This window comes from Magnolia sinica, chromosome 16, assembly GCF_029962835.1.
Source record: "Magnolia sinica isolate HGM2019 chromosome 16, MsV1, whole genome shotgun sequence".
Classification (NCBI taxonomy): Eukaryota; Viridiplantae; Streptophyta; class Magnoliopsida; order Magnoliales; family Magnoliaceae; genus Magnolia; species Magnolia sinica.
Window position 1 is genome coordinate 53,766,065 of NC_080588.1, and position 12,330 is coordinate 53,778,394.

Below are 12,330 nucleotides of genomic sequence, written 5' to 3' on the forward strand. Positions count from 1 at the left end.
TTAGTTTCCTTGACCGAGTCGGACTCGGATTGGGTCAGGCCAGCAGTGTATCAGATTGGATCAAGTTAGCTGACCCGGACTCGGTCCCGGATCGGATCAAGTAGAGTTGGACCCAATCTGGTCTGACTCGACTCGATGCCTACATCTAGTTAAGCCCTAGCTCATAGGGCTCTTTTGGATAGTAAGTTACTTTACATGCGCTACCTATGCCTCAGGTGGCTTATCTTAGTTTCTCCTTATTGAGCATATGAGTATATATTCCGTACATAACATACTTATCAGCAAAAAAGTATAAAAATATGTTTAGTTTCCACCATCCATTATATGGGGCCAACCTTCGATGTGGATTGTTTATTAGGTTGGGCTGCCTTGGCCCTATATTCAATATGAACCATCCATCATGTGAGACCTACTTTTAATGTGGATCATCCGGGGCCCAACTTCAATATGGGCTATCCATCATACAGGCCCCACCTTAGATGTAGATCATCCATCATGTCGGACATTGGATTTTAGCGACCCATAATACAGACCACCCAAGTGTCCAATTATTTCATTCAAATATAGCACACCGGATGATTGAACCAGTGCCGGGCAGCTAAGCCGTAGGATCCACCTAATGAGAGGTTTGGTTGTTCACCTAGTCCACCATAGCACGTGCGCTGGCATGTAAATATGCAGATGTGATGTTTATACCAACTCTGGGTGGAGCCTCACTTAAAACATGGATCACATCTCACACGAGCATACAACATCAGAGTGGTGAGTGTGTGGCGGGATGAATATAGAGCGTGATCTCACATGGGCTTGTGCTGATTAGTACGGTTGGTGCCAAACACGAGATATCCATTCTCATTAGTCATTACAAGTGTAACCTCCATAAAACGAAAAAAAAAAAAAACTCCATTAAACGACCATATCCAGGCTATACTATCCAAACTATGGTACGACGTGTACCAAACGGCTCACGGCTGTGTATGATATTCAGAGCTGAGAAAGTACGTTGAGCATGCTATGGCTTGGTTTATACGCTGCCTTCAAAGGTTGGGCCTTGGGCATGGTAAGCCCTATCCCTTCAGTCATGTCCACCTTCTCCTCTCCAACTCGTTCCCATTCAAAGCATTGGATCAAGGTCCCCAATGCCAGGCCCACAATCCGTACAGCCAGACCTGCACCCGGACATGCCCGCCTTCCATGTCCAAATGGGATCAACTTCAAGGCTTCCTTTGCCCCTTCTGGGCCTTGAAACCGCTCCGGCTTGAAATCTATGGGGTCTACCCATAGCTTAGGATCTCTATGAATAGCCCACGCATTGACCAATAGCATCGTGCCATATGGCACGTTGAAACCTCCAACGATGGACTCTTCAGATGACTCATGGGGCAGTAGAAGTGGGGCTACCGGATACAATCGGAGAGTCTCGTTAATGATGCAATCGAGGTATGGAAGCTTGGCAAGATCTGATTCATCCAACAAACGAGGTCCCACTTGCAAGTCCAGTTCAGCTTTAGCTTTCTCCAGCACATCTGGATGGTTCAGTAGCAGAGACATGGCCCATTCCATTGTCAGAGATGACGTCTCGGTTCCCGCAGCTAGTAGTGCCTGATCACAGGGATTCTATGTGAGGTGTAATACAATACTCTGATAAAAGGTTTGTTCAATAGCATTTGGATTCAGTTTACCAGTAGGGTCCAAATGGCTGAGGGATCCGAACCATTGATATATGTGCTCCACTTTGGATGGTCCATGCACCATGCACCAACACTCAGATGAAAATTTCTTTTAGCCATCCATTGGTATAACGAATAGATGGTTAAGAAAGAAAATACAATAATGGCTCATATTCAACTCACAAATGAAAATATTCTATGTATAGATTCTTCCAATCCAGGAAATTTGGTGCATGGGGCAACCACAGTCAGACCCAACGTATCATGGCCCCACTCCGAACGAGGTGTTTTTGCAAGTATTTTGCTGGCGCGCTCATACGTTTTTCAGCTGGCTCAAAAGCTTATTACTAAGGTAAAATATGCTGGTGCGAAACTGACTTCAAAGCTTATTACCAAGGTAAAATACACTAGCGCGCCTGAATTTGTAGTCGTTATGATCGAAGCTGGCATTCCTAATCACAGCCCTGTCGAGTATGGCACTTTGATTTTTCAGGGCAAGATAAGGTCTCACTAACAAGAGGGAGAGTGATAGAAGGTGACGGCAGCTAAGTACCTGTGCAATGTAGTCATTTCAAGCGTTTGTATATGTATAGTAAGTTTGCACTATCGTACGTATCCATATTCTATATTCTTATTTTCTTCTTTACCGGGCGAGTAGAAAATTTGAGTAGACATGCAAGAGAAATGTTCATGTCCATCCAATTGAATGGTAAGTTACCATCCAACCAGTACCAACCTTTTATGTGTGTGACATCCTATCTGTCCTTTCCCACCACAAGGATCACGTAGTGGGAAAAAAAAAAAAAAAACACACTCATCCCAATTCACTCTTCAGATTAGAAGCAATATATAAAATGATGGATAGCCGCTGATATAAAACAAAACATGTTGGCTCACCTGGTGATTGGATCGGGCTGATTTTCCACCATGTGAGCCCATAATATGCAATAACCTTTTGGATGGGTTCGATGTCGCATGCATGGCAAATTGAAAACTATTGATTGGTTGGACGGTAAATTAGGGTACCACCGGTAAGACAAGTGTTGGATATGGGCCTATGTAATCCACCTGGAATTTTCAAGGATATGTATTTTTCAAGTGTATATATATATATATATATATATATATATATATATATATATATATATATATATATATATATATATATATATAGGGAAAAGGTACTATGCGCTCGACCTCCTGATAAGCTACCGTGAGGTTGAGCTGTGTGGGCCCCACTGTGATGCGTGTCGACCATCAACACCGTGCATTTGATGGGTCCCCTTTAAATTATGGGATATCCCAAAAATTAGCCATATACGGAACTCAGGTGCGCCATACCATCTAAAATCATGTGAAGACACCGTTAAAACATATAAAAGCACTTGGTAGGGTCCACCTGAAATTTGCATGCGTATGAAACTTGGTTTGAACCCTCATCCAAGTGGGACACACATAATGGATGGGCTAGATTTGCAAACTACATCTTGGTGGGCCCAAAAAATGATTATGAATGTTTTAATGGTGCACGGCCCCTCTCCACTTCTGTATGTGGTGTGGCCCACACAAGTCACGGATTGACTTGATTTTTGAGACCTAGGCCCACGATGGAATGGTGCATCTGACTGATGGGGGTAGATGTTCGAAATGCATCACGGTGGGGCCCACACAGCTCGACCTCATGGGACGGAGTGGTGAGGTCGAGCGCATAGTACCTTTTCCCATATATATATATATATATATATAAACTGTTATAATTTGAACTAATAATCAAAAAGACCATCAAGCTCATCGTTCTCAAGTCTAAGATGTTCCATCTATTGGATCATCAATCATATCTTGATTCATTGATCTGAATCATCAAAACTTAAAAGTAACTGTTGGATTTTTTTAATGAACGTTAAAATTATCATTTGACAAATAGATCTTCTAGATCACTGAAAACGACCGTTGAATCACTTGATCCACCCGATGATAATCATTTACTCTATTAGATTAGTAATGATTTGATTTGAGATATCATGGATTTTAAAAGTTGATGGTAGAGATTTGCTTAGATATTAACCATCAGTTGTTGTATCTTTATATGATTTGAATATAGCATTGCTTACCAAATATTAGCGCGAGCTAAGCTTAGTGGCAAGATGGTTGTGGGTGGAGGAAGGGTCACCGTCTATTCGATCAAGCTCGTGGCAAGACAAGTAATGGAGAGCAAATTTTTGACCATCTATTTGAAAATCTAGTAAGAGTCAGGCTTGCAATGAGACAGCCAGCAAGATAGTAGGAGCCAGGCTTGCAACTAGACAGCCAGCAAGAGTGACAATTCATTTAAAGTCTTGGCAAAAGATAGGTTCATGTCAAGATGATTGATGGAACGAGTGCCTATTTGAAAATTCAGGAGATCGAAATCAATTAACTCATAATAGGAAGTTCAAGATTGAGAGATCTAATTCCTAGTGATCCAACGATGTGATAGGGGATGGAGGGTGGAGGGATAACTAAAAATCATGCCTCATGTTAGGATGCAACATTACACATACAATTGATGTGGTATTACAATAAAACAAAAAGATAAACGTTCATGATGAATAGAAATAAGCAGCACTACGTCAGGTTTTATTGGGTTGGTGATGACCTAGAACACTTCACTCTTAGCTTTATTTATTGGCATTTGGGACGGTTGTTGTAGAGTTATCATGTAGTCGGTCTCAGGAGTAATTGTCTCGGCTACTAAGCAATTGTAGAAAATTACATTTTGCCAGATGTAACTAATAATTATTGTGAATAGGTCGTTCGAGCATGAACACTCTCAAGCCATTACATAATTATGACCATTTGTATCTTACTACATGTAGATGATGATTGTTTGATCTTACATTTCCCATCGTGTGACGTGTGTCTAGTGACTATAGCCGTTCTAGCTTTATCTTTACCTAGCTTCTAGCTTCTCATTATCTTCCTTCTGCTGATTGTATGGCTGTGAGAATCTCATCCTGATCTCTCATATAATGGTGCTGCTACATGTTAGTTTTCTAAGCATCTACACACACACACACACACACAATCTTAATTTTAGATTATGTCACATCCAAAATTAGGTCAGCAATTTGGATGGTTCGTGGTGCAAGGAATGACATGATGAGGTTGATCACCGTCTTCCTCGGAGAATAACTACTTTGAATACAAAGAGCTCTCTGGACACCTCATAGAGTTTCCTCGAAATTACGAGGGATAAAAGTATGAATAATTAATTCCTGATAAATTCAAAATAATTTAATTGATAAAAAAGAAATGAAATTACAATCCTTTAAATAATGAGCCAAAACTAGGATGGAGTTTTGGACTTCATCTGTAACTCAAATATCCTAAAAACGTGATTTACTATGAATAGTAAACTTATTATTTATAGATCGTCTCTATTTCTATTACACTTCATTGTTTTCGGCCAAAAATAGTAAGGGTTTGTTTGTTAACATTGAATTTTTGTACTTCACGCGGAATTTGGAAAATATTTCATGTTTAGTGGTGTTTGTTAACGCATAAGAAGGAAAGCGCTCTACGATTTTATGTTGAAATTTTTTGGTGATGAGAGTCCTTGATGTTGAAAATTTTCAGTGATGGAAGTCTAGCTTAATGGGGAATGAAGAATGCGCTCTTTGATTATTATTTTTTTAATCTAAAATTATCCTTTGCGAGAGAGATTTTCTCCCTTGGGTTATACACATCCTTACTTTTAACATGGGGCACTTTTTTGAGGCCACCCTGATGTATGTGTTTTATCCATTTTTAAAGATCATTTTAGGGCGTGATGCCAAAAATGAGAGGAATACAAATCTCAGGTGGACCACACCACAGGAAAACAATAGTGATTGGATATCCACCGTTAAAATTCGCCTAAGGCCCAATGTACTGTTTATTTGACATCCGATCTGTTGATTTGGTCATATAGACCCAGATGAATGGAAAAAAACAAAGATCAGCTTGATCGAAAACTTTTATGGCCCCCAAAAAGTTTTTAATGGTCGAAGTTCATTCTACACTATTTTCTTGTAATGTGGTCCACTTGAGATTGGGATATACCTCATTTTTAGTCTCATACCATAAAATGATCTAGAAACATGGATGGACAACATGGATGAAATACATACATCATGGTGGGCCCACATAGCACTGACCACCAGCCATGGGCTGGTGGCAGGGAGTAGCCAATCTGTTTCCGCGGGGACGCGGATTAGCTACTGACAGGTTTGAATAGTGAAATTTGCTATCGAAGTGACGTCACCAAGTTATGTGGGCCTACTATGATGTATGTGGGCCCTACTCTGATGTGTGTGCTTTACCAACACCGTCCATTTATTTAGAGATTTAAGTTTAGGGCATGAGTTAAAGAATGAGGCAGATCTAAATATGTAGTTGACCCCATCACAAATAACAGTGAGGAGATCGTTGAAACCTTCCTAAGGCTCATCGTGATTTTTATTTGAAATCCAACCTGTTCATAAGTTAAAACAGACATGAAAGAAGGGGAAAAAACAACTATCAGCTTGATCAAAAACTTCTGTCGCCTATTTAAGTTTTTAATGGTGGGTATCACTCTCCAACTGTTTTCTGTGGTGAGGTCCACTGGAGCTTTGGATTTAACTCATTCTTTGGATCTTTACCTAATATTATATTTCCAAATGGATGGACGGCGTGGATACAAAACATACATCATGATGGGGCCCACATAACTTGGTGACGTCACTTCAGTAGCGAGTCTCGCTACTCAACTTGTAAGTATCCAATCCGCGTCCACAGAAGGGAATGTGGATTGGCTGGTTTACCTCACACCAGCCATATAGTAGCTGTGTTGATGTCAGCAAGTTCTATGGGTTTGATCTGGAGGTATGTGTTATATCCAAACCGTCCATTCATTTGGAGAGCTTGTTTGAAGGCTTGAGACGAAAAATAAGACACATCTAGCTATCAAGTGGACCATACTACAAAAAGCAGTGGGGGATTGAACGTCTACCACTGAAACCCTTTTTGGGGTCATAGAAGTTTTGGATAAATATGAAATTTGTTTTTCCTCTTCATTCAGGTCTTTGTGACCTTATGAATAGATTGGATGGAAAATAAACGTTATGATGGGCCCTACGAATTGTTTAACGGGGAAAATCATTATCTCCGCTGATATTTCTGGTGTGGTTCAGATGATCTTTGGATATGATTCATTTTTTTGGATAATGCTCTAAAATGATCTCTAAAAATAGATGAACAGTGTAGATATGATAAATACATCACTGTGGGGCCATGTAACTTTGATCTTCTTTGAACCGTTCGTACAACTTGGAGCTCAGGAGCGTCAATGCTCGTCTTCATACGACATGTACCTACAACAGCTATATAGTGGTGTGTGGTACACTAGCCAATCGAAGTAGTACTTCTTGCGAAAGCCTTGCACAGGAACTTCCTGGGCGATAGTGTTGGGTGGGATCCACCGCGATGTTTTTGAGAAATCCACCCTGTCCATCCATTTTGCGAGGTCATTCAAGGACGTGCGGCTAAAATTAAAGTTTATAAAATACTTAAGTGTGCCATACAAGAGGAAATAGTGGGCATTCCGTCATGAGCACCATTGAAGCATTTTTATGGCCATAAAAGTTTTGTATCAAGCTATATTTTAGGTGTTTTCACTTCATCCAATTGGGAATGACCTTATAAACGGTTTGGATAGCATATAAACATCAAGGTGGGCCTTATTTGAAGGTTTTGTTACTACTGGTGCTCAACCCTATACGACACATAATGACAATCTTCCTGCTAAGAGGAACTGAGGGCCCTATGAATAATGATATTTTAGTTTCCTATTAAGTATTTTAATTTATTTGAATTAAATATAATGATTTTATTTTCATTTAATAAAAAATAATTTCTTTATAACGTAAAACATTTCCAAACAGGAGATAGGGGCAAATGTGTCAAATTAACATATTTCAGACATTTAAGATGTTTGTTAACAAATAAGTTATTTCAAATTCAATACTTAATTTTCATTCAGCCATAATTATCAATCAAGTTTTTTTTACTTCAAATTTCATATTCAGTCTTTAGGCTTTAGATTTAACCAACGAGGCCTAAGTGTCCAATTTGTGCCAACCAGGTTATTCTCTTAACTTTTCTAAAACCTTTTCATCTTGGGCAACACTTCTACAACTCAAAGGATGCAAAGTTATAATTGAACTAAAATATACTATTTGTAGTAAGAATGAAAATGAATAGAACTTTTGACCGTCGATACAATGGAATCTCGCAAATCCAGTGTAGGCAACCTGGCATAATGGGTTGATTGGCTTAAGTAGGTTCTCCTACCCCAAAATTAGATATAGTATATCAAAAAACTCATCTCAGATTGTGAGACACAATTGATTTAAGGTTCTAACAGTTTGGATCATTTTTGCCTTTAATCTGCCCTTCTATGATCCATCTTGTTGTGAAAGTGTTTGCGACCCGCCATCAGATGTGTATGGCTAAAGTATCACCAATATTTTTTTTGAAAATGGTAATAATTAAATTGTCACAGCACTTAGACACCGGTTTTACTGGACTAAGAAATGCAAATCAAATTAGACTGTCCAAATTATTTGTCAGGGTTCAGATGTACCTGAACGTGAGAGTAGTGAACATTAATATATTGGACGGTTAAAATTGAAAATGTCCGAGGGTGGTCTTCTAACTAATAATTTTCCACTATGCAAGAGTTAAAAATTGTTAGCCAGTCAGATTCTCATACAGACCTAGATAGTTGCTTCCAACACTTGGTTTCCACACCCAAGTATCCCTTGTGTGCGATTTCCAAGTTCCTGTGTATCAAGTCATATGGCGAGATTTTAAAACCATCACCATATTTTCTCCTAAAAATCATTAAACAATATTATCATGAGAGTATTAAAAGGTATTCAAAATCTTGTCATTATTCAATTAATTTTCTTGCAATTTTGTCACAAGAATAGCTTGCCTTTTTATGAAATAAATAACTAGGATTTATATAAATTTATTTTTATACTAATTTTTTTTAAAAAAATTTATAAAAAGGTCAGTTTTTAATTTTTAATAAATATTTTTAATATTCTATTTAACAGATTTTTTGAATATTACTGCGAGAAAAACTAGATAAAAGATGAAATGAAAATACGCGCAGAAAGAAATTTGACACAGTGGTGCCCGCAGCTCTCTTCTATTAATTACCGGAAGCAGATTCTGCGTACTTTGTAACTTTGGGAAGTAAACACTGTGATGATACTGTAGTTTATTTGATCCACCCCGTTCATCTGTTTTATGAACTCATTTTATAACATGAGCTCAAAATTAAAATATATCTAAACTTCAAGTGGACCATACCACAGGTTACAGTTTGAAATGAACACATATCGTTGAAAACTTCCGTGGCCAACGAAGTTTAGAATCAAGATTATATTTTTGTGTTTTCCCTTCATCATAGACACTGTCTATGTGACCTTATCCAGGTTGGATGACAATTAAACATCACTATGGCCCAGGGAAGGTTTCAACGGTGTAGTCCACTGGACTTTTGGGCATACTCCAATTTTGGGCTCATCTTTAAAATAATCTTTAAAACAGGATGGACGTACGGTGTGGATAAGACACATACATCCACGGTGACACACATGCATCCACGTAGATGAGCCCCATAGTTCCTCAGTAGGCTAAACTCAGTATGCAGTCGGCCTTCGAAGTAAGTCAAAATAGCTGATATCATTCGTGACCCAAATAGGTCACGAAGAGTCCAGGCTGATCTAATTGTCCATTTCTGTCCCCACCGTAATGATCCAGGGCATCAGCCACTTATGTGTTGACAGAGAGATCTCCAACGCGTGAGATCCTTCCTATCAAGGCAGGACCACATAAATGAACGGTCTAGATAACTACACAGAGTGGCCAAGAAGCGTATAGATAGGTGATAATTACCGCAATCATGCCCATGATGATGTGATCGGTGTAGTATTGGGGCTGTGTTTCTTGCAAAGACAGCATAACATCGATCAACGTCTTCTTCGTCTTCTTCCCCTCTCCTTGTTCGCAAGAAAAATCGTCCTTGTTCCTTCTCCTTCGATGCTCATTGATGAGAGCCAGCAAGAACTCATCCCTCTCCCTCGCCACTCTCACCATCCTCTTCTCAACCCCTCCCAAATCCATCCACCCCAAAAAAGGGATGAAATCTCCGAAATTCGACTCTCCGGCCACTGCCGGCACCTTCTTAACAATCTCCCTAAATCGCCTCGCCTCCTCCAAATCCACCACATTCTCTCCGTAATACCGTTTGCCAGCTATCATCCCCATCATCACATTGAAGGTGAGCTGGGAGAACCTCGTCTTCAATTCCACCACCGATTTCCCCAATTCCGAATCCTGGAACAGGTCTTTCACAAGGGAGTGGACCTCCCAGATTCGGACGGCAGAGAACATCTTGATGCGGTTCGAGGAGAGGATCTCGATGGTGGCGATGCGGCGGAGGTTGCGCCAGTGGGAGCCATAGGAAGCCCACCCGACAGCGGAGTAGTTGTAGGCCATGCGCTTGCCAAAGAGGAGGCGAGGGCGGTTGGCGAAGATGATGTCGTTCTTGGAGAGGCAGTCCTCGGCCGAGGAAGGGGAGGAGATAAGGAGGACGGGGCGAGAGCCGAAACGGAGGGAGAGGATGGGGCCGTAGCGGTTGGATAGGACGGTCAGAGATCGATGGAGGGGTTTTTTAATTAGATGGAGATGGCCGAGGATGGGAAGAGATGGTGGTGATGGTGGAAGCTTCTTTGGTTTTGCGAGCAGGCGCTTCGATATTGAGAAGAGGAAAGAGAAGAAGAGGAGAGCTAAAATGGAGAAGAAGATATCCATATTTCTGGTGTGCATGAGAGACGGAGTAGGGTCTAGCTACTTTATAATGCAGTGGGAAATGGTGTTTTACAATTCAAGTGTAGATGCGCCAAATGAATTTGCGACATCCATGACGTCAGATTTGGTATCGGATTACAACAATGATGGTGGCGGCGGGTATACAGTATGTGTTTGGAAACGGACTGGCTACTCCCATGCCACCAGCCAATGGCTGGTGGTCGGTGTTCCTCGGGCCGACTATGATGTACGTGTTTCATCCATGCCGTCCATCTTTCTATATATATATATATATATATATATATATATATATATATATATAATTTTATGGTATGAGAGTAAAAATTAGGTATATCCTAATCTCAAGTAAACCACATCATAGAAAACAGTATTGAATGAATGTCGACCATTAAAAACTTTTTAAGGCCATGAAAGTTATGTATCAAGCTCATTTTTGTTTTTTCTCTTAATCTTTGTACGTATGACCTATATAATAGATTGGATGTCAAATAAACAATACAGTGCACTTTAGGAGGATTTTAATGATGGATATCCACTCCACTCACTATTGTTTTCTTGGGTATGGTCCACCTATGATTTATATCCCTCTTATTTCTGAATTAAGCCTCAAAATGATCTGAAAAATGGAAGAACATGATGGATGGAATACATACATCACGGTGGGGCCCACCAAGCACCCACCACCGGCCACCACCAGGTTGGTGGCGGGGGGAGTAGCCAATCCGTTACGTGTTTTCCTGACTATAGGGCCCACCTTCCTTGTGTACATGTTCTGTATACTGGAGCGGCTTGCGTACTGATTACTTGATTAAGCGTGTTTGTGTTTTGTCCGTGGAATAAATTGGTATTGAATTGTATTAGATGGGATTAACATCGTTATTGCGCGATGATTGCATGTCTTAAAATACCATGTATTTTAGCCATCCATCTCATGTCTGGGATAAAATTCTTGTTAAAGGAAACACTTGATCAAGCAAAATCCCGTTTGGTAGAACATTGAATCGTAATCAACAAATCAAATTCACAACGGATGGTGTTCTCTTGTACACATATATAACCATAATGTCATGTGTAAATAGTGTATATGGAGGGATGGCATGGATACACACATGTATCAATGTGGGGCTAAATGCAATTCCATTCCATGGGACCAAATGCAATTCCATCCCACCTAATTCCAACCTTTGTCATCTTCCCCAGATGCTGCATGGATCAAATGCAATTCTATCCCACCTAATCCTTATCTAATACCCTTTGCCAAACACCCCTAGATGGACGGATTGGAAGTGATTGGAAAGGATAGAATGGTAAAATCCTGGGATATGTCAAACGTGCCAAACAGACCCGGTGATCTTATCCCGAGATATAGCAAACCCATGGATCTTAAACCAATCCATTGACATCACCATCATTACCTTAAAATTGATCTCATCCCTCCTAATCTCGTTCAATCGGGCCTGGGGTGTGTTTGGACGGATGGATTTGAAGGTAAAATCCCGGGACATACCAAACGTGCCAAACAGACCCGGTGAACTTGTCCCAGGATATAGCAAGCCCATGGAACTTAAACCAATCCACTGACATCAGCATCAATACCTTAAAATTGATCCCATCTCTCTTAATCCGGCCCGTTCAATTCGACCGACCAAGCAGGCCCTAAGAGTACCAGGTAAACTCTGCGAGGTTCATACTTTGAGGAGAATATGGTAGAAACCAGACAAAATTTCAAAGAGATTCTTGTGCGAAACATGACACC

General features: G+C 40.2%; 1 protein-coding gene across 1 annotated transcript; it reads right to left on the reverse strand.

Annotated features, from left to right (window-relative positions):
* Positions 1 to 785: 785 nt before the first annotated feature.
* LOC131229030 (cytochrome P450 81Q32-like) lies at positions 786 to 10,618 on the reverse strand. The gene is made up of 2 exons (XM_058224887.1): positions 9,639 to 10,618; positions 786 to 1,602 (listed from the first exon to the last, which is right to left on the reverse strand). Exons 1-2 carry the CDS (start codon positions 10,569 to 10,571, stop codon positions 985 to 987), a joined length of 1,551 nt encoding a protein of 516 aa, XP_058080870.1. The 5' UTR covers positions 10,572 to 10,618; the 3' UTR covers positions 786 to 984.
* Positions 10,619 to 12,330: the final 1,712 nt, after the last annotated feature.

Bases quoted from the DNA above. Each gene is read 5' to 3' on its own strand.
- LOC131229030 (XM_058224887.1), bottom strand. From the start codon at position 10,571: ATGCACACCAGAAATATGGATATCTTCTTCTCCATTTTAGCTCTCCTC. The intron at 1,603-9,638 runs GTAATTATCACC...CCCTGTGATCAG, and splicing joins TCATCATGGGCATGATTGCG to GCACTACTAGCTGCGGGAAC.